The sequence below is a fragment of the Bemisia tabaci genome, chromosome 8 (assembly GCF_918797505.1).
Source record: "Bemisia tabaci chromosome 8, PGI_BMITA_v3".
NCBI lineage: Eukaryota > Metazoa > Arthropoda > Insecta > Hemiptera > Aleyrodidae > Bemisia > Bemisia tabaci.
Window position 1 is genome coordinate 45927446 of NC_092800.1, and position 19876 is coordinate 45947321.

The following is a 19876-nucleotide window of genomic DNA, read 5'->3' on the forward strand; positions in this document are numbered from 1 at the left end:
CACTACTCCTTTGTTTTCTTTATCGGGAACTATGGTCACTTACTTTCTTTCTTTTTCGCCTGATGAATATTTAAATATTCATCGTGCGAAAAAGAAAGAAAGTAAGTGAATGAAATTATGATTGAAAAAAGCCACCCAAATCAGAATACTTTGTAACATGTTAATTTTATGATCGGATCATTTGAGCATTCTCTTTCCTATGAATGTTTTTGTGTGTTAAGTTTTGCTGTCGTAAGATGCTGAGGCATTCTACACTTCTGAAATTTTTACTTGTTTTTGCCTTTTTTTCAGCTTTTTTTTTCTTTTCTTGTTTTTATCTCTTTTGTGTTTTGGTACTTGCTTTGTCTACATGTTTCTCTAGTCTCTAAAGGTAATTCTTATTTTTTTTCTTATGAAAGAAATTGATATCTCATATTTTGATAGAGAATGCTCTAGAAAGTTAACGGAAAATCTTTAAATTCTCCCAAAAGTCGGATCTAATGTTGCAAAATTTCTATTCCTCTTTAAGAATAAACACTCGCCCCATAGCGTTTGTTTATTTTTCTGTAAAGAACGAATTGATTGCAGATATTTTCAAGCACTGCCGTTTGTTGAGATTCTTGTTTTTTGACACCCTCTACTTAAAGAGAAAAATATACAATACAGTCTGTTTTGATTGTATGATAGAAAGTGTATTTTAAGCAAAAAGTTAGGAACTTCGGTAGGAAAACCGGTAGATGATAAATTCATTAAAAGTAAGATTTTTCCCATATTGATTCTAACGCTGAAGAAAATAAATCAACAATGATCTTCAATTTCAAATTTTATTTTCAATATATGAGTAACAAAAAAACCTTCACTTATTTTTCAATAGAAAGTTTGAAAAAAAACTGTGATGCTTACGAATATGACTTAGAAAGATAATAATGAAATTATTAGAGTATGACTAAATGCTCTGTATTTAGTGGCTCTTCAAGCTTTCAAGTTTCCTCCTATAATCTCATTATTTTGCAACATTCTCTAAGGAGGAAAACTTTGATTTGTAAGTACGGTTGTTATGCAAATGCATCCAGTTTGGAATATTCTTCGCAAACTTAATTGAGGAATTTCAACAACAAAAATATATGGTACATCAGAGAACATACACTGGAAAAAAAACACCTTTGATCTAGAGTCCAGACTCTTAAAAACATCCACAAAAAAAAATACTCTTGATTCAATCGGATTTTTGCTGAAATCAAGAACCAAGCCTCTTAATTTGAGCAGATTTCCCTTTGATTTAAGCTTAAATCTGATTGAATCAAGAGTATTTTTTCTTGTCAATGTTTCCAAGAGTCTGGACTCTAGATCCAATGTTTTTTTTTTTTTTTTTCCATTGTAAATAATACATAATAGAAATTAGGTATAAAATTTGTCTTTAGCTATGCTGGTACCAAGGTATGTACCTAATTTCATACGCATCTTTTTTATTTTTGGCCGCGTTTTTATGTGCTGAAAGCTCTTATTCTTAAATAACCATTCAGTCGGTAAGTATGCCCTATGTATCACAATAATTTGATGTCATCAAGCAGAATATAGGTCGTTTGAAATTAGGCATCTGTCTGGTAGGTACATGATATTTGTAGTTCCATCCTGCTAACTGAACTTCTGCTCGCTGAACTTCTGAACTGCTTTGCTGTTATGTTGGTGGTGTTATTACTACAAAAACCCTCAAAAACATTTTCGGGCAAAAAATCCGGTCGAGGAAATTGACGTGTTACATCTTATTAACCAAAAACATTCCCTTTCACCCCTCCAAGAAGGTTGATAAAACTAAGTAAGTAACTATGAGATGACAAAAACCTCTCTTAAATTCTCAGGGTCCACCAAGGCCACATATGTCCAAAAACTTACTCCTTATGGTTTAAAAAAAAGAAACAAAAAATAATCCCTCAACAATAAGAAAATTTTAAAAAAACCGATTTTGTGGTTCACAGATATGTACATAAATCCTTCGAATGAACTTGAAATCAAAAAATCGGTCGAGAAAATTTAAATGAATTTTCTCCTTCAATTATGAGTTCCGCAACAAGCACGACTCGCTTGAAGCTTTCCATACACGAGCCGCAAGAAACTAATTTCTTCTTTCTTACCTACTGAATGTGAGGAGAGCGGGAACATTTACTTTTTCCTTCATTTATACAGGATGCAACAAGCATGACTCTTGCGTTTGCAGAAACCCTTTCATTAAGGAGATCGCGAGAGCCTTTACCGCGTTCATTTCCAAAAGGGATTACTCCAGAATTTCACATTTTAATAATTTAAACGATTCATCTGTTCTTCTCTTCTCTCCTTCTGTCCATTGACAGAAATACAAAATTTTTCCGACTCACTGACGCGACCGGCTCGATGCGTAAACAAGTGTGGATTACCTCTAAAGTATATATATATAAAAAAAAAAAAAAAAAAAAAAAAAAAATACTGTCAATACTGAACTCCGCACACCTGATATTTTACGTGCACTGTTTCACTGGAGTAATTACATGCTGGGAGCTGAGCTTAGAAAGCACTCGCTAGGTCAAAATGGAATAATACTTCAGTAACACATCTATCTAGCAATAAGTATAAATAGCAATAAGTGGGTGCAAACATAACCTTATGACTCGATGTAAACAAACACTCAATACGTGAATGACACAGAGCGTGCACAGAGGCTCCCTCTAGCAAACTGGTCCTCATTTAAAACAGAGAACTGAGATTAAATATCCATTAAAAGGGTGGAGATTATCCCCTTACATAAGCAGCAAGAAAGAGGGGCGGCGATTTAAACAAAGCTTTCCATTCCGATTTAGGTGGGTATATCCTCTCACTTACTGGGGCTGATGCGATCAGGCAAGGCTCATAGACAAAGTAAGGATCATGAAGACATACTTCTGGCTGGATAAAAAGATAATTGTTAATATAATTGTACTCAGCCTTGATTGACACAATCGCACTTATTCCAATGGAACTGGGTAGGAACTGGCACCTACGTATATTACTACTGTAGTCCTCTTGACAGATAAGCAATTTATTCTGTTACGCTTTTGTATGGAGGAAGAATGGGCGCACCCATTTCACACGGTAATCGATGCAAGAAAATGAAGCCTTCATTGTGTTTTCATCATCAACTTATGAAATTATGAGAATAATACGAGTACATACCTTTCATTAAAGACCTTGTTACTATTGTTGGGCAAAATGATGTTTCTAACAACTCCTGACGCAAAATCAAAGAGACTCGGAAGAAACCAATTTGAGCAAATGCTAACAGTCAAAGATCTTTGATTGTGTGACATTAAGTTGATCTATGATTGAACTGTTCCGAAAAGGGATGGAATTGTGCCTCACATACTCAGGTTCGCAAGCCACGCGTAACAAGAACGGTAGAAGAGATAGGAGGATTCCAAGATAAATCATGAAGGAAACATGTTCTTAATGTAAATAACATACACTTCAGAGAAACATAATCACTCCAGAGCACATAGGTTGATGGCAAGATGTAGAGCGAATAAATTTCGGTCGAAGTTCAGTGACAGTCGCATGTGAAGGCCGAGGCTCATATTCCAGTAATTTTTAGACTTTAGTCACGAGCATGCATTCTGTGATGTAAATGCTGCTTCCTCTTTAGAGTTTGGCACAATTTCGGTGTAATTTCGTTAACGTAATTTACCTGAATTACATCTATCGCTTAGGTCAGGTACTGACATAAACATGACGACATAACCTCACTTAAAAATTTGTCACATATCGTTCAATAAAATAAAGATATCTTTTGAACATTTTAAGAGAAATTAAGGTATATCGGGCTCCAGTAGAACACGTGAGACGTAATAATAAGAGTACGTACATATAGTAGTTAGCATCTACAAAGAATTAAACTCTTATCCAAATAAGGTAAATCTATTCACAACTAGTTAAAGAGGTTGGTAACGACCGACCAGAAATCACTTGAGATTTTTAAGAAACCAATGAAGTAGTGTATCGGGATAAAAGTGGGCGTAATAATATAAGTGTGTAATATTAGTTAGGATCTAAAATGAATTGAACTTTTAAATTAAATCTGTTCATTATTCACAAATAAATACAGTAGATGGAGGTTGATAACGACGACAGGAATTTCGTTCCCGAAACTCGGACGAACCTGAACAGAATGAACCAATGGCGTTGAACCATTATGTTACTGGTTTTTTTCTAAATTCAAAAATTATAGCTAAAATTTTGAAGGATGTAAGCGGATGCTGGATTATCCGTGAGATAAAGCGCTTTTTTATGTGGCAAAATGAAATCCTCACATCTTCACGGAGTGCCCTTTATATAGGCTCCATTACGATCTGCGGCCGGGTAAGCGAGAAATCTGTTGTTAAAGATGGTCATGACGGGCAGTTTAGTCGTATTTTCCGTAATTTCTCTTTAAGATCACTAGGAATGTTACAAAACTGTAAAAACCCATGGACGCGGTAACATGACGATTCTTTAGGTACCCACTTTTATGGGTCTAAGGTTTACCGTTATCGCGGAGTTTGAGTGACTTTCTCAGGACCCTGGATTCTTGAAATTCAAATTTCCCGGCAAAGTAAAAAGTAAAATTTTCCTTGTTTTGGGTCATTAAGTGCTTATAAGTTTTTGAAAACTCAATGGATCTTAATGAAACCCTTAAACGCCATCCGGCTAACTTAGCTGCGTCCATAGACACCAAGATCGTTGGAATCCGTGCCGCCGTTTGCTCTGAATTCCATTCTAAATCGAATCAATTTTCAGATTAAGGGAGTTGCCTGTGACTAAGAGTGTCGGCCACCCGTTTGTTATCGGGACTTTAGTAGGACGTCATTTTCCTCGACCGGGGGTGGCTACCGCCACTCTTGACTTGGAGTGCAAGTGGAGGACAGCATTGGAAGAAGGGCGCTCAATCCTAACCTGCTGAGGAATAACGTTGTATCAGCATCGATTGTTGCCTTTTCTTCACTATAAAATGATTAACCTTTCAAAATTGTATGAGTGTTTTTCTTAGAAATTCTCAGATTTCCACCAATGTTGCTCCATATAACCCTCCCCTTAAATATTTGCGTACTCCAAAATCACTTGCCGTGCTCAAGGGAACCACCGAAAATCAAACAAATAATAGATTTTGGGATACTGTTGTAGGCACGCATGCGGAGCAAAAAAGTAACAACACTTAGTTTCTGACGTGGAAAAGTCATGTGTTTTTTTGGAAGAAATTTGGCAATGTTCGAAAGTCCATTCTCGAAACTTTTTAATCCATGCAAATAATCGAATCAGTGACGTGCAGTCGCAAGCTAGCGACCGACGTATCTGTCTCGAGATGGTGAGCTTTGCGGTGACAGCTGGAGAAGTCAGTGCGCCTTCATATGCGTGCGTATGCAACATAGGAAGCTTCAAAGGTGGAATAGTTGTTTGGTGTCGCGGCGTTGCTATCTTCGCTACATCTGCATTCGTTGCGTCGCGAGTTGCTAAGCGCTGAGGGCGCGTTATTTCCGTCACTTATGACTATGATCTTAAGTGAGACGATTTTATCCTTCTTCTTCTTCTACCTTTACCTATTCTATTTTTATCCTTATTCTTTAATCAGATGCAAATCAATAAATCGCCAATTTTTAAAGATAATCTCGCTCAGTCCGACCTTGGATCATTTTCGTGAGACGTAAAGTGTCATTTCAACAGAGAAACATAGAAAGGAGGGGGGGGGCAATGGGGGTATGAAGTCGCGTTTAAATACAGATTTTAAGTCATCTGAAGTATTTTTTTCTATCCTTGGAAACTCTTGAAAATGTTTCAGAACTTCTCGGAAGATCCTTGAAAGTCCTACGGGATGCTGTCATGAACCTGAGGCAACCGGTTAATTTTTCCTTGAGAAATAGTCAATGACAGTGCCTTTTGATTCCAATTGATTCCAAAACGAAGACCATGATACTCTGGGAATGTAATTATAGACGTTCAATTTGTAGCACTGACTGAAACACCTCGTCAAAATCGTCCGGTTTCAGTCCTGGAAGGGTCGTTTGACCAAGGGTCGCCTTGGCCAGTGAGTCTGCCGTAACGCGGTGTCCGCCAGGTGCTTCATTTCGTCCAACTTATCGTACAACGGCTTAATCCGCTGTTGAAACCACTCCTCGATCGTGAACACGTCGAAGTAGCTCACCAATTGCGACCGCACCAACTTCTCCAGAAACGCGGTCCGCTTGTTGGCCGATGTCCACTCGTCAAAACGCAGCCTCGTCCAGACCCTGGAGGGCAAGAATTTGAAATTAGAAGGGGTAAAAGCAAAGCACAATACACATTTCGTCGTGTTTCGAATGAAAGAATGTGATTAAGTTCATGAAAAATATTCACGCTCATATAATACTTAGGGTGTCCCAAAAGTACCGGGACTGGTTCTGTAACTTCAAAACTAAGATAGATATAGACATGATCTTGGTCTCACTTTAAAGATCAACTCAATACCTATCGATTAAGACCAAGATCAGCTCAATCGAATAAAAATTGACCGAGTTATGGCAATTTGAAATCAGTGAGAAGAGTTTACCCCTACAGTTTTTTAGGAAGATTTTTCGCTTACCAGGATTCAAAAAGTTAATATTCATATCCACTTTCCTCCGAATCTTCTATAACTTCCTTTTGCTTTTCAAAGTACCGTCCATCAAACCGGATGCACTTTTTCATGCGCTCTTGCCACTTATCCAACATTGTTTTCCTGAATTCTTCCTCTGGGATAGCGTTGAAAAAGTTCTGAACTGCATTCTGGATTTCGGTCTTCGGTTCGAATCTCCGTCCGCGAAGCTCCTTTTTAAGCGCAGGAAACATCCAAAAATCACATGGAGCCAAGTCAGGGCTATAAGGGGGATGAGGGATTGTTTCAACTCCATTTTTACTCATAAATTCACGTGTTAAGTTCGATGTGTGAGGCCGCGCATCGTCTTTATGGAGTATCCACGAAGCTTTCAAGCCCGGCCGTTTCCGGAGGATGTGCATTCTCAACTCCTTTAGCACTTTGCAATAATACACACTGTCAACTACTGTTGTGTTTGGTGGTACAAAATGTTGATAAATGACACCTCGAAAATAAAAAAAAAACACCATAAGCATCACATTACAGGCCGATTTTTCGATTTACGGCGATGAAGAATCTTCCTCAAAAACCGTAGGGGTAAACTCTCCTCACTGATTTCAAATTTCCTTAACTCGGTCAATTTTTATTCGATTGAGCTGATCTTGGTTTTAATCAATAGGTATTGAGTTGATCTTTAAAATGAAACCAAGATCATGTCTGTATCTATCTTTAGTTTTGAAGTTACAGAACCAGTCCCGGTACTTTTGGGACACCCTATGTAGTTCACGCATTGCGTCAAACATAGGTAGTGCGGTCGGCGCGCATGCATATTAGCGCCTACAAGACTGCAGGAATACTTCACGCATTGCGCCAAACACATACGCGGCGGAAGCTAAAATTATGAGATCGCATTTATGTTTTGCTTTTACATTTTTTTCGTTTATTTCTTATCGAAGGAAGGCCTCATTTACACAGAGATACGTTTACGAAACTTTACTTTCGCGCGAAGTCCTGTGAACTTTTGCTAGTATTTACACCGAAAAAAATAATATGCTGTTTTAGCATCTAGGATGTCAAAAATGTGTCTGGTGATCCCAAGATGCCGCCTTTACTGCCCCCGCAGTTGAATTTGCATTCACAGGATGTAAAATTAACTGCGGGGCAGTAAAGGCAGCATCTTGGGATCACCAGACACATTTTTGACATCCTAGATGCCAAAACAGCATATTATTTTTTTCGGTGTAGGGTTTTCACAAGCAATGTCCCCAGCACGAGTGAACGCGTCGTATACATCCTCCTCCTCCAACACGTCTATTTGATGGTTCTTATCTATGTTTCAAAACGAATGAAATGGTGGGCGGCAAGTACGTAAATCCGGCTCTGTCGAAGTTGGCAAAAGTTGTCCTTTATATTATCCTATATTTAGGGCTTTTTCAAACCTCTCTTTATCACAGTTTACGCAAAACGGGGCTGCTCAAGGAAAGGATCTGTGTAAAGAACGACTACTGCCGTGTCAAGGAAAAACGCCGTATGAGCCTTCAGGCGTTGCCAAATTTCCTTTGGTAAATCATGAATTTCCGGGATAATTTCTTAGTATCTTTCCTCCAATTTTTTAGATAATTTTGTTCGCAATTTCACCTAAAGTTCCTGAAAATTTTAAGGGAAAATGTTCATAGCCTTCCTCGAAAGTAAGCATTTTATCGAAGGAAATTTGGCATCTCTTGAATGTCCATACGGCGTTCTTCCTTAGCACGGCAGACTAAGAAAACTACCTTTAGACCTTCTAGTCCACCTAGGATTGCTCATAGAGCCATTTAATTGAAATTTTTTGCACCTGAAGGGGCTCATGAAACCCTCCCGTACGTTGACAGCCGTCAACCACGCGTTCTTCGACGTGAAGTCCTCGAACATTCCGTGGACCTGCGACGCAACCTCCAGGTACTCTTGCATGGTGAAGTAGGTCTCGTGGCCGAGGAATGAGCACTCGTCAAAACGCACGGTGTCAAGCTGGTTCGCCGCGTCGGCCGGCAGAGCGCACTGGAGCAGTTTCATCGCCCGTTTCGCTATAAGGTTCCTGTATTCGGCCGTTTCGTGCACTGAGGCGCTGTTCTTGTGGCAGTTGCTGATCAGGACCAGGTTCAGAACGAGAGAAGGGATCGAAGGAGGGAGTATCTCGCAGAGGCCGGCAAAGTGGTCGTAGCGGGACCACCCGGTCAGGATCAAGCCCACGATTTTCGTGTCTCTCACGAGGAAACCTGGAAAAGAAACGAGGATTTAGATGTCATCACAGGGTTGCTGGCGATCTGGAAAGTCAGGGAATTTCTGACACATCTACGAATCACTAAGTAAAACCTATTAACGATGAAACTACCAGACCACGTATTTCGTTCGCGGTGTTTAAAAATCTCCGCTCTCGTTTCACATTTTTACACAAGAACATGTCTACATCATTTCTTTAATTTTTTCAGAATTTGCTTCGCACGAAGAAAAAAAATTACCCAAGTTTTCAAAAATTGACGTTGAGTAGTTGTCCATTTCAAAGAAAAAGTATGACGGGTCTGCAACGAGTTTCACCGTTGATATCACTCATCTTCCTAACGTTTACCATTCCTGGTCATTTTTATTGAGGCCTGTCATTTTTCAATCAGCTACTGAATGCCTTTTACCAAGATTTGATCTCTAAATAAGGGAATTTTGTACAAAGTTCAGCAAAAGTATCCAATAAAAATAGATAGAAATATTGCTCGGAGGTCAAGAATAGTCAGATAAATAGATTTCTTATGTAAATTGTGAAGTAAGGAGTGCATTTCGGACTTTGCCGATGCGCTCATCGTGATTTTTGAGACACTTGCTATGAGTGACAACTCTTATTTTTGCTCCAGCAAAAGTTTGCCACAGGCCCATTGTCAGGGAATTTCACCAAAATGTGTCAGGAAAATCAGGAAAACGTCAGGGAACACCGGAAAAAAAGAGGTGCTGTAGTAACATCCTGGATGTTAAAAAAATGTGCGACAACTCTTGAATGTTGTCATTACCACTGGCTGTTAAAGTAACATCCTATTATGCTACGTTAACTGCCAGAGTGTTAATAGCAACATTCAAGAGTTGTTGCACATTTTTTTAACAACCGTAAACATCCGGGACGTCATGTCCAGGCAGTTATGCTGGTATGGACATGTGCAAAGAATGTCGGAGGAGAGGTTGCCCAAACAAGTTTTGGATTGGGTACCACCTGGGAAGAGGCGACGGGGACGTCCCGTAAAGGGTTGGCGGCAGGGCGTTGACGAAGAGATGTTGCGGTGTCAGTTGCCCGATAACCTCTGGGAAGACAGGCATATGTGGCGTTTGGGTGTCGTAGAACGCCAGAGTGCGTTGTAAAGCGGCTTATATATATAACATCCGGGATGTTACTACAGCATCTTTTTTTTTCGGTGAATTTAATTCTCCAAATTCTGTGGGAACTTAGTAAAATTTCAACTATGAGGCTGGTGGTGGAATCTAGACAGGGTGAAAAAGAGACCTGTTTTGAGGAAGCGGATCCAGCTGAGCTGATTCTCGAGGTGGAACGTGAGGTTGGGGAGGACGGCGAGCTCCCCGGTGGCGCCCTTGAAGGAGCCAGCGACCCAGATCCGAGGGAAGGTCTTGGCGTACCAGAACCAGTTCCAGTCGGGGAGGCTCCCAGCCACGTCGGTGCCGTAGACCCAGACCACCGGCTCGACCCAGTAGCGCAGCTTGGAGATGGCAAAGTACCCCGGAAGCCAGTGCCGCATCATGTCGTCCCAGATTAGGGTCTTCACGCCCGGGTAGTTCATCTCGATGAAACTCGCCGTGTTTATCACGTGTTTCTCGAATATCTGGCTGGAAGAAAGAGAGCGAGTTCTGTGTCAATGGATCAACAGCCTGATTCTTGAAATTTTGTGTTTGTCAGGTGGACATAGATGACATAAGTTAAAAGCCGGAGCGTATGATTGGTCGGCTATGTGTTATCGCTGCTTTATATCGTACCTTTGTTAGGTGGAATAGACGACATACTGTCGGAAACTCAAGAGGTGCCTTTAGCTTGTTGTGAGTTTCACCCGACATAGGTACGACAAAGCAGCGATAAGTCATAGCCAACCAATCACGCTCCACCTTTTAACCTATGTCACCCATGTCTACCCAACAAACACAAAATTTCACCAATCAGGCTGCTGGTATGACTTAGAGTCGAGTGCGGGCTGAATGGGCAAAGCGTGATTAAGTTCCAATCGATCAGTCGTAATAGTGCATGTATTAAAATGTGGCTTGGTAAGTTATTTTTGCGTGAATAATAGCTTTTCACTTGGTACGAGTATTGAGGAGGAAAAATTTAATTCGCACTGAAAAATAAATCTCGGTATATTTACTAAGAAAATGGTAAAATTACCCCAGGGGTAAGAATTCTTACCCAAGGGTAAGGATTGAAGGTTCTATTTGATCCCAGTCTTTTCTTGGTAAAATTACCATTTATGGAATTGGTAATTTTACCAAGATTTCTCGGCAAAATTTTTGAACTTTCTCGGTAATGTTACTGGACCTTTGTAAAAACGGCATTATTTTTTATCGACTGTGGTAGAATTACTGAGATAAAATGGCAAAGTTACCGGGAATTGATTACCAATAAAAGTGGTATTCTTACCCGGAAAAAACATAAAAAATACCGGTTTTTAGGTAAGCTTACCAGTCTGTCTTGGTAAAATTACGAATAATTGGTAAAACAAGTGAGATGGTAAAGGTACCAACGGACCTTGGTAAAAACGCCGAGAATTTTTTTTCAGTGCGGTGCTTTAATTCATACATTGTGTAGTAGACCACTCCTCCAAACGTTCCACCATTGAAACCCCGGGACGATAACATGCAGTCAAAATGACAGGAGCCTCACTAACCTGGGGGTATCATCCGTAGCCGTGCAGACAGGGCAGATTTTGAGATGATAGACCTCATCGCAGCCGATATGTATCCACCTGGCCGTCCTGTGGACAGCCATCACCTGTCTCACCATCTCCTCGATAACTTGGCGGGAGTGGGCTTTCGAGGGGCAGATCACTTCCGGGTACTGCTGCACTTCGCGCAAGTTCATGAAATCCGCAAGTTTCAGCACGTACTCCATGTGACCGAATGTCTGGATCAGGGGAATTACTTCCATGTCCAAGGAGTCGCAGATCTGCAGCAAGTCTAAAATCTGCAATTGAATCGGAGCCACGTGATAAACGTAAATAACCTATCATATATCTTTTTTCTATACAAATTAAATTTGTTTAAAAATTTTCTCAAAAACCGATTATATACTTAAGTAACTTACTTTTTTATTATTCTTTACGCACAATAGCCGTTTCGGACAGGCTGCCCATCTTCAGGTGACTGAATTGGTATGGTGACTGAACCGAAATGGCCATTGTGCATGCGTAAGCAATAATAAAAAAGTAAGTCATCTAAGTATAATAGGTTTTTGAAAATGGTGTAATTTGTATAGGAAAAAGTGTTCATAGTGCCGATAAAGTGTTAGAAAAATTGTGCAATATGCTACAATATAGTTATCATATATCGTCACCTTTCGGCCGTAGTATCACAAGCGCCATGCGACGTTTCAAAATTTTCACCGCCATTTCTTTTTTTTACGGAGAAATTTTACACTAAACTGTCCGAAAATTTCAGTGAATTTTCCTCGCGCTGCCGATACAATTCAGCGAAATTTTCAAACAGATTCAATCATCAATTTCTCTGTAAAATAATAAAATGGCGGCAGAAATTTTGAAACTTCGCATTGGGCTTGTGAAACTTTGGCCTGAAGGCGACGATATGTCAAAGAGGAGAACAAGCCTCGGAAAATACTCTGAATGGATACAGACAACTTCGCTCCAACCAAAATTTCCTGGAGCATCTATGCGAACGTCCATATAGGTAATATTTTCCACGTCGGAATTGTTTTTGAGATAACTGGGATTCCTGTTGCTTCAATGGAATTCTTGTTACAGTCCCCGTTTGGACAACGGGGATTCTAGTTGTCTCAAAAAGAAATCCGACAAAGAAAATACCAACTGAACGTACGATGTGTCCTCTTGGAAAATGTCTTCATGCATTGAAAACCACCAAATTTCGAGACGCTACTTTCTCCACCCAGCTGAGTAATCGAACGTTCGAACCTCACAGTCCTGAAAACCAAACTTTGGCTCCGATCATCATCAGTCTTTTGTACAAGAAGTATACACATCTTTTGACCTATGACTGAAAAATTCGTTTAACCGAACCGTAAACTTTGCCGGGCCATCATCGAAGTTTGGTCTATTTAACCCAAGTACCTAATCATCTCTCCGTATTAGCGGAAATACCTCTGAAAATATGTGAAATTTGAACATTTTAGTTTGAAATATTCGGAGTTTATAATGAAAGGATATTTTTATAGGTATATTCTTGGGGTACTTACAAAGGAATCCCTAAAAAAAATATGTTGCCAATGTCTTTTTGTTTCGTTGGATGCGGTTTAAAGTGCTTCAGTAACCGGTTATGTTGTCTCAGTTGATCCTTGATCTCACATCTTCCAAAAACTAACTGTAATGAAAAAGATCTTACCTCTGTTTTGGTATAGGCGTTGGTGGCCGAGACGTTGCGGAGAATGCCCTCGAAAGGGAACATGTCCTCGTATTCGATGAGGAGGGCAGTGGCGCCAGCGCGAGCCACGAGTTTCAGCCATTCTTTTAAGTAGCTTATAGTCGGTGGTGCACCTTTCAGGTCCAAGTGGACGACCCTTAAAGTCTCTGCATGCACACCTATCCAATGATCGCATCATACAGTATTAGTGAAAAAAACGTTCGAGATTTTTACAGCTGAATAGAATAGAATAGTTTTACTTTATTTATATTCTGTTGGGATAGACCGCTGGGAGGGGGGGAGGGTTTGACATGTTCAATATTTTGAGTATTCACAGCAATAATCTAGTGCACACAAAACTTTCATAGGTGCGTTATTTAACTCATTAATTGTGAGAGTACGAAATTTTAGTAAAGAGGGTGAGTAGGCATAATGGTCATTTAAGGCATTTTTCTCAGAATCCTAATATAGAATTGAGCTTATAGTTCTTTTGGATATTTAAGGGGGCTGTGCTCTCTGATGTTTTGATATACGCATATAATGGACATTCAAACAGCAGGTGTTCTAGGTTTTCTAGGAGATTGTTAAAACTAATTACAAGTTTATAATGCTTTCTGTGAACGCTTTTAACGTCCACATTATATGTAACTCATTTTCCTCGAGATATGATATTTTTTTACATTTTTGTAAGCCCTTGCTACAAGGTGGAAACTTTAAAATCGCTAACATGAAAAAATACGTGTGGCGTAAGGCACGTAATCTAATCGAGCGCGTTTTAATTAGTTGTTAGTACCTATTAAACGCAACGGAAACTAAAGCACCTTCAATTTTTATACATGCAACACAAACATCCCATGAGCACGAATAGTTGTATCCGAGCTAGGCGTTTCAGCCGTTCGTATCTAAAAAATTAAAATGGCCAATCAAAAGCAATGGGTAATGTGAGTTGGTCCCTTCCTGCCTAACGCGGACAAATTGTAGTCCAAATCTGGTCTCACCTTGAGCCACCTGGGGTGAATTGGGAGAGAGATTCGCCGTTTCATCGCTTGTCATGAGTTGTGAGAGACGTTTCCACGCGTACCATTTTCCAGAGTCCTCGAGTTGTGGATCACTCTCCTCTTGGTAGAGGGTCGATGCGAAAGCCAAAATCCAGACACATGTGCCAACCGATAAAACCACGACCAGGTGCCGAAATCTAGTCCGCGATCTCATTCCTGGCGGAAGTCATCAACTTGGTTCGCGGCAGGTCCCTCGATCATAACCACCAACAAGAAAGTTCATTTTTCGTTACTGGACTTTTTTCTAATAGTGCTGCGAACCTGTGGAGATTTCAAAGATCATCAGGGTGTTTTCGCAAATAGGAACCATCTTCTCTGGCTTATTTGGCTCGCGCTTAGCAAAAAGGAAACAAGCCACATCAGCCATTGTCAACTTTAATCGGGCAATTTAATGTTTTACATGAAAACGATTGGGCGGATTTTTGTACAAACAATGAATTTTCTGCATGGTACGAAACAAATTCCTTAACATTTTCGAAGGAATCCACAAAAACGTGCTCTTGTAAAAAATTAAATTGTCCAGTTAAATTTGGCATTGGCTGATGTGGCTTCACTCCCTTTTGCTAAATGTGGTCCATTTGTAAAAGCGCCTGCGGCGTTCACAAAGGTATCGTGGGCAGATGTGCCATTTGGACTAAGTTTAAGAGGAAGGAGCCAAGTCAAATCTGAAACAAGCCGAGAAAAATAAGTTCGTGGTTTTATTCCTCCACAAGGCTCAATTTTAGATGTTATGCTCAATGATTATTTCCACATCCGAAATATTTTTTCTTTTGATTTTTTACAAGAGGTAATATGCGGCTAGGCAATTTGTAAACGACCCTTAAATTATTTTTGCCAAAATGTGACTTGGTTCTTTTCTGTCTAGCTCGGTATTTATTTTAAGTTGAGCCAAGAAACCCTCTCGCTCAATGCCCGTTCCTCAAGTAGGTAGTTGTAGTTAGCATCGGTTAGACTACATTGGATTCTGCAAAAGTAAACTGCTAGCGTTCGCACACTGAAGTTGTAAGACTTGGAACCTGCAAAAGTATTTGCTACTTTTAAATGCTGTTAGTAAAATGCAACTTATGGGTTTGCGAAATGTGTACAAGTAGTAGAATTATTTTGTGGCATCTTATATGTTTTTATACCTAATTTATAATTGCATGGCATAAATTTAATTCCTAGAACATGCATGGATGCACTCTACGTAGTAAAGAATAATAAATAAATACACTAAAAACAGTTCTAAGACAGAGTGTTCTATATGATGGTGCCGTGTCGAAACAGAAGCAAGAGTTAAAAACGCCTTCAATCCGCGCTGATGCAACATCTCCTGCACAGCCGAGAAATACGCCGTTCTATACATCGCCGCGATTGTTGTCTGTAGTTTACATTTCGATGTGCACACTGTTTATATTTTCACGAATATTTTCTTCTTTACCTACTTACTCAATCACTGTTCTCATGGGGTGTTTTTTTGTGTTTGTTTGTTTCTAGCTCAGTTTAAAGCGAAATTCGGAGTCTCAGTCCCTCTGTGAATGAGTCAAACGTCCTTTGTACGATTGTTCATTTCGTTGCAAAAGCAACAAGGCTAATGAAAATGAAACCACACAAAATTCCTCTTTTGGAATCTCCATTCGTTTTTTTCTCGCCGGAAGTGTTCATCGGTGCCGAAATAGTTTTCATCGACGGAAAAGGAGGACAGAACGAGTTGCAACGATACCAACGTGAGGGAATACAAGACGACTTCAGAGATCCTGACAGGTAAGGCTACGTGTAACATACAACTTATTTGAACTGAAAATTTGGGGTTATCTCTAAATTTCCTCATTCTTTTTTGAGGCAATGTATATGTTTTGCTGTGCTGCCAAGATTGTGCAAATTTGAATATAATCAAGCACACTGAAGGACGCACACAAGGCGTAGAACATAGCTTTAGGATGGCTTTTATTTGCTAAATAGCAATGAATTCTATAGATCGTTGGTGAACCTAGGAACTCGTAAATTGTTTATCGAGACTTGAAATGAGTAACTTGGTTTGCTACGTTGCCAATTCCCAAACGCACAATTTTTTTTTTTTTTTTTTTTTTTTTTTTTTTTTTTTTTTTTTTTTTTTTTAAAGGATCGGTTTTTTACACTTATTTAACAACCCCAAAACAATACCTATTTACTCATTTCAGGTAGTGAAACATTTTTTCATTAAGAAAAAACATTAAGTTTTCTACCATTCTTTGACGCGTAAATTTTGCAACACCACCGTCGAGCATGTGCTTTTGAAATTTCACCTGCGGCAGCGATATTTGCAAAGTTGCAGATTTTCTGTCACGTTTTATTTTATGATTAATTTTACTCAGCTCATCTGTATCAATATAAACCGAAACAATCGATAGCATCGAAATTTCCAAACTTCGGGAAGAGGTACAAACACAGCGGAATTCCGATATTGCATGGATTTTCGCATGAACTCATATCTTCTCGAATTTCATGCCCTCTCCTTCTAACCCGATGTCTAATTGGTCTCCGAGTTGAGATCACGCTGGCTCACCCAAGATTTTAAACTAAAAGTCACTCGAAAATTACTTGTACATGGTACATAAAAAATATTCGAGGATTAAACTACCAGACTGCAGAGGCGAGCGCTATAGGCCAAAATAAATCCTTTACCCCCTTAAGGTTTATGCCAGAAGATGATATTCAGATTTTTTGAGTGAAGCGTCCTCTTTTTGCGAAGTGGATTCCGCTTCAACGAAGTGAATTTCACTCCTCCTGGGAAAAATAGACTCCGGAAATAAGTGCACTTCGGATTTCACTTCGGTATTTCTAAGAGTGCAGTATAATAAACCATTTACCTAAAAAACTATTTCGATCAAACTATTTTCGATCTCCCTCGCTTTTCACTAGAATCGCAGCCAGATGAAGCTCTCTCTGGAAATGACTTTCACGCCGCGCCGGATATCGTCCGAAAATAGTTTCAAAAGTCTTTTGGGTTCATAATCGACGATGAAGTGTAAATATTGTATTGCAAATTTTCCGTTTGGATACATTTTCGTCTCCAGGTGGAACTCTTCCATTTTCTCCGGACTTGTGGCTCTCAGCGATAACACGGCAGTATGATGAACCACCTAAGGCTAAAAACTTTTTACCTTAGGTTATTGACCCTTCGTTTTTTTTCATTGAAAAATCGCTCTTTGGCTGTGACCGAAAATGGTCACATTTTCACCGATATCAAAAAACGCTCATATATCAGTCACGTGGTAATTGGGTAAATTCAAAACTTCCTCCTCGGCCTCGTTTTCTGGAACACGGACGACCTTGTAATAATTCGTACGCGATGGCTGTGCATGGAGTTCTTAAATGCGTCGGAGACTTGCGACTCAAATGCATTTTCCTCGTAAAATTTTTTGCGAGGAACAGGATGATACTACTGTTTTTTCTGAAAGCAACTCCTAAGCTCAAAAAAAAAAACATTCAAAGTAGAGGCCGTAATAGAGGGGATATCCCGCACGCTACATCGAGAGTCCACCTCTCTGGCCAAACTCTCCATGCACGGATCGCCGGATCGGGATCATAATATGCATTAGCAGGGTTTCAATTCTATTTGGGTGTTATCAAAAAATGATCAGTATACCACGTGGCTCCAATAAACTCATAGTGCCGCAATCACACGCTGAATGTGGGAGCTGAATGTGGAGGTCATCGGCTCGATGCCTGAATTTTGCGCGTGACGCGCAAAATTCAGCAACAATTCTCAGCAACCATCGGACTAATGTTGAATTTGTCTGTACTATTCGAGTAGATTTGATACACATCTGGATGAAAATAAATCGAATTTGCTAAATTTCAGCCGTTGGGCGATGACTGTTGACATCCACATTCAGCTGTTAAATTCATGACGTCCTGCTCGGCCTCGTTTCCTGTTCGGTAAAAATTTCCGCGTTCATGGTAGTTTTCATTTATTACTTACTTTCGATAATTACTTGAATGAGTGTGGCCAGAGAGGCAATTTAACAATCAGAGCTCAAACTGGTGATAGGTAAGGAGAAAAGTGGGAGAGAGAAAGAATCTGATTTGAACGGTGACACGAAAAGACGTGCGAAATCCGAGATAAGACTCCCAGATTTTCCTCGTTTTCAGCAAGTTCTGAAAGATAGGTACCGCCGCACTGGTCTCACATACTTAAGTAATAGAGAATTTGAAGGTGTCGGAAACTTTGTGAATTTCATGTTTAAAATGATGCTACTAGAAAAACTAAGCTCGAGGATATCCTTGGTTTCCAAATTGGACAATTATTGGAAAATATATGACAAAATAACCTAATCTGCTAAAATACATGTGTTTTAATGGAAAATGCCGCCAAATGACGTCGCAAGGCGGCAAATTTTCTCACTTTTAAATCAATTTTTCAACCATTTCCCTTGTGAGAAAATTTAATGAAAAATACTGCGAACTCAGCTCTTTAGACACTCTCAGATAAAGCAATAAAATTTTTGTGCGCAAATTCCCTATTATCCAAACTTCCACCGCGAATTCTGCGAAATTCTGCGAAAACGGTGCTTCGTAGAAAGTTGGCTCAACGATGACTTTTGATAGCACCCAAAGACGATTTTTATGCAATAAAAAAAATCAGAATTCGATTGTGGTACACATCCCCACAAAGAGTGCCTGTGCGGGGTCCTTGCGGGTGAAATTTCGCGCGAATGAATTTCATGAAATTGTCCATCTTTGGTCACCTACCTTTAAAAAGTCTAGCGTTCAAGTCGACCTCCCGTATTTTTCTTCTTCTTAAATCACTCCCTGATGAGTCTCTCTCCGAAAGCAGTCACAATTCCACCAATTACCCAAAAACCGGTCACATATTAGTCACGTGGGCATTGAGTAGGCTCAAAACTCTCTGCTGAGTCTCGTAGACGACCTTGTAGTAATCTGGACGCGGTGCGTGGAGGACGATTTCGCGGGAACGGTGGCCGATTCGCATTTAGATCGGAGGCCGCGGGGCCCGGTGGAGGGTCGGGCTGGAGGGGATTAAAGATAGCCCGCGGGGAGGGCTCGTTGCAGGGACACTCGACACATGAGCACACGACACTACGCACGGACCTCGACGAATGAGTACACGAGCGGGACTGCTCGACTGCGCGACACCGACTCAGGCCGCTCGCTCCCCGCTTATCAACGCTGTTGCACAATGCACCGCGAAACGGGGGAAGAATTCGAGCATTGTCTCGTATTCCGCCTTTATCAGTAGTTTTGAGGAATCGGACGCTTTGAAAATGTCCAAAATCATAGTGTAAATATTGCAGGGTTGCCGGAGGTCTGGTAAAACGGGGAAATCAGGGACGATCAGGGAATTTTCGACGACTGGGAAAATTCAGGGAATTCGTGGGGGAAGTCAGGGAATTCGTCGGGAAAGTCAGGGAATCCGTGGGAAAAGTCAAGACATTCGTGGGAAAAGTGAAGGAACTCGTGGGAAAAGTCCGCGAATTTCTGACATATCTGCTAATCACTGAAGCATATTACTGATCTTCCAACTGTTTACCTTTTCTCGTCTTTTTTACGGCTTGGCCTTGGCATCTTTTAACCAGATATTGAAGCATTTTTCCATAATTTGATCTCCAAGCGAGGAAACTTCGTCCAAAGTTTAGTGATTTAGCGTTTAGCAAAGTCAGCGTGT

General features: G+C 40.1%; 1 protein-coding gene across 2 annotated transcripts; it reads right to left on the reverse strand.

Moving 5' to 3' along the window:
• Positions 1-789: 789 nt before the first annotated feature.
• Positions 790-19368, reverse strand: LOC109043015 (hexosaminidase D). 2 transcript variants are annotated; one of them, XR_011900371.1, is made up of 9 exons: positions 18943-19368; positions 14170-14490; positions 13154-13350; positions 11470-11765; positions 10086-10423; positions 8400-8820; positions 5979-6242; positions 4863-4914; positions 790-1676 (listed from the first exon to the last, which is right to left on the reverse strand). XR_011900371.1 is itself a non-coding variant. In XM_072303407.1 (7 exons), the coding sequence occupies exons 2-7, from the start codon at positions 14381-14383 to the stop codon at positions 5999-6001; spliced, it is 1710 nt and encodes a 569-aa protein (XP_072159508.1). In that variant the 5' UTR covers positions 14384-14490; positions 18943-19368; the 3' UTR covers positions 5178-5998. The 2 variants fall into 2 exon arrangements, 1 of the variants encoding a protein (XP_072159508.1); XM_072303407.1 differs by lacking the exons at positions 790-1676; positions 4863-4914 and having other exon boundaries at positions 5178-6242.
• Positions 19369-19876: the final 508 nt, after the last annotated feature.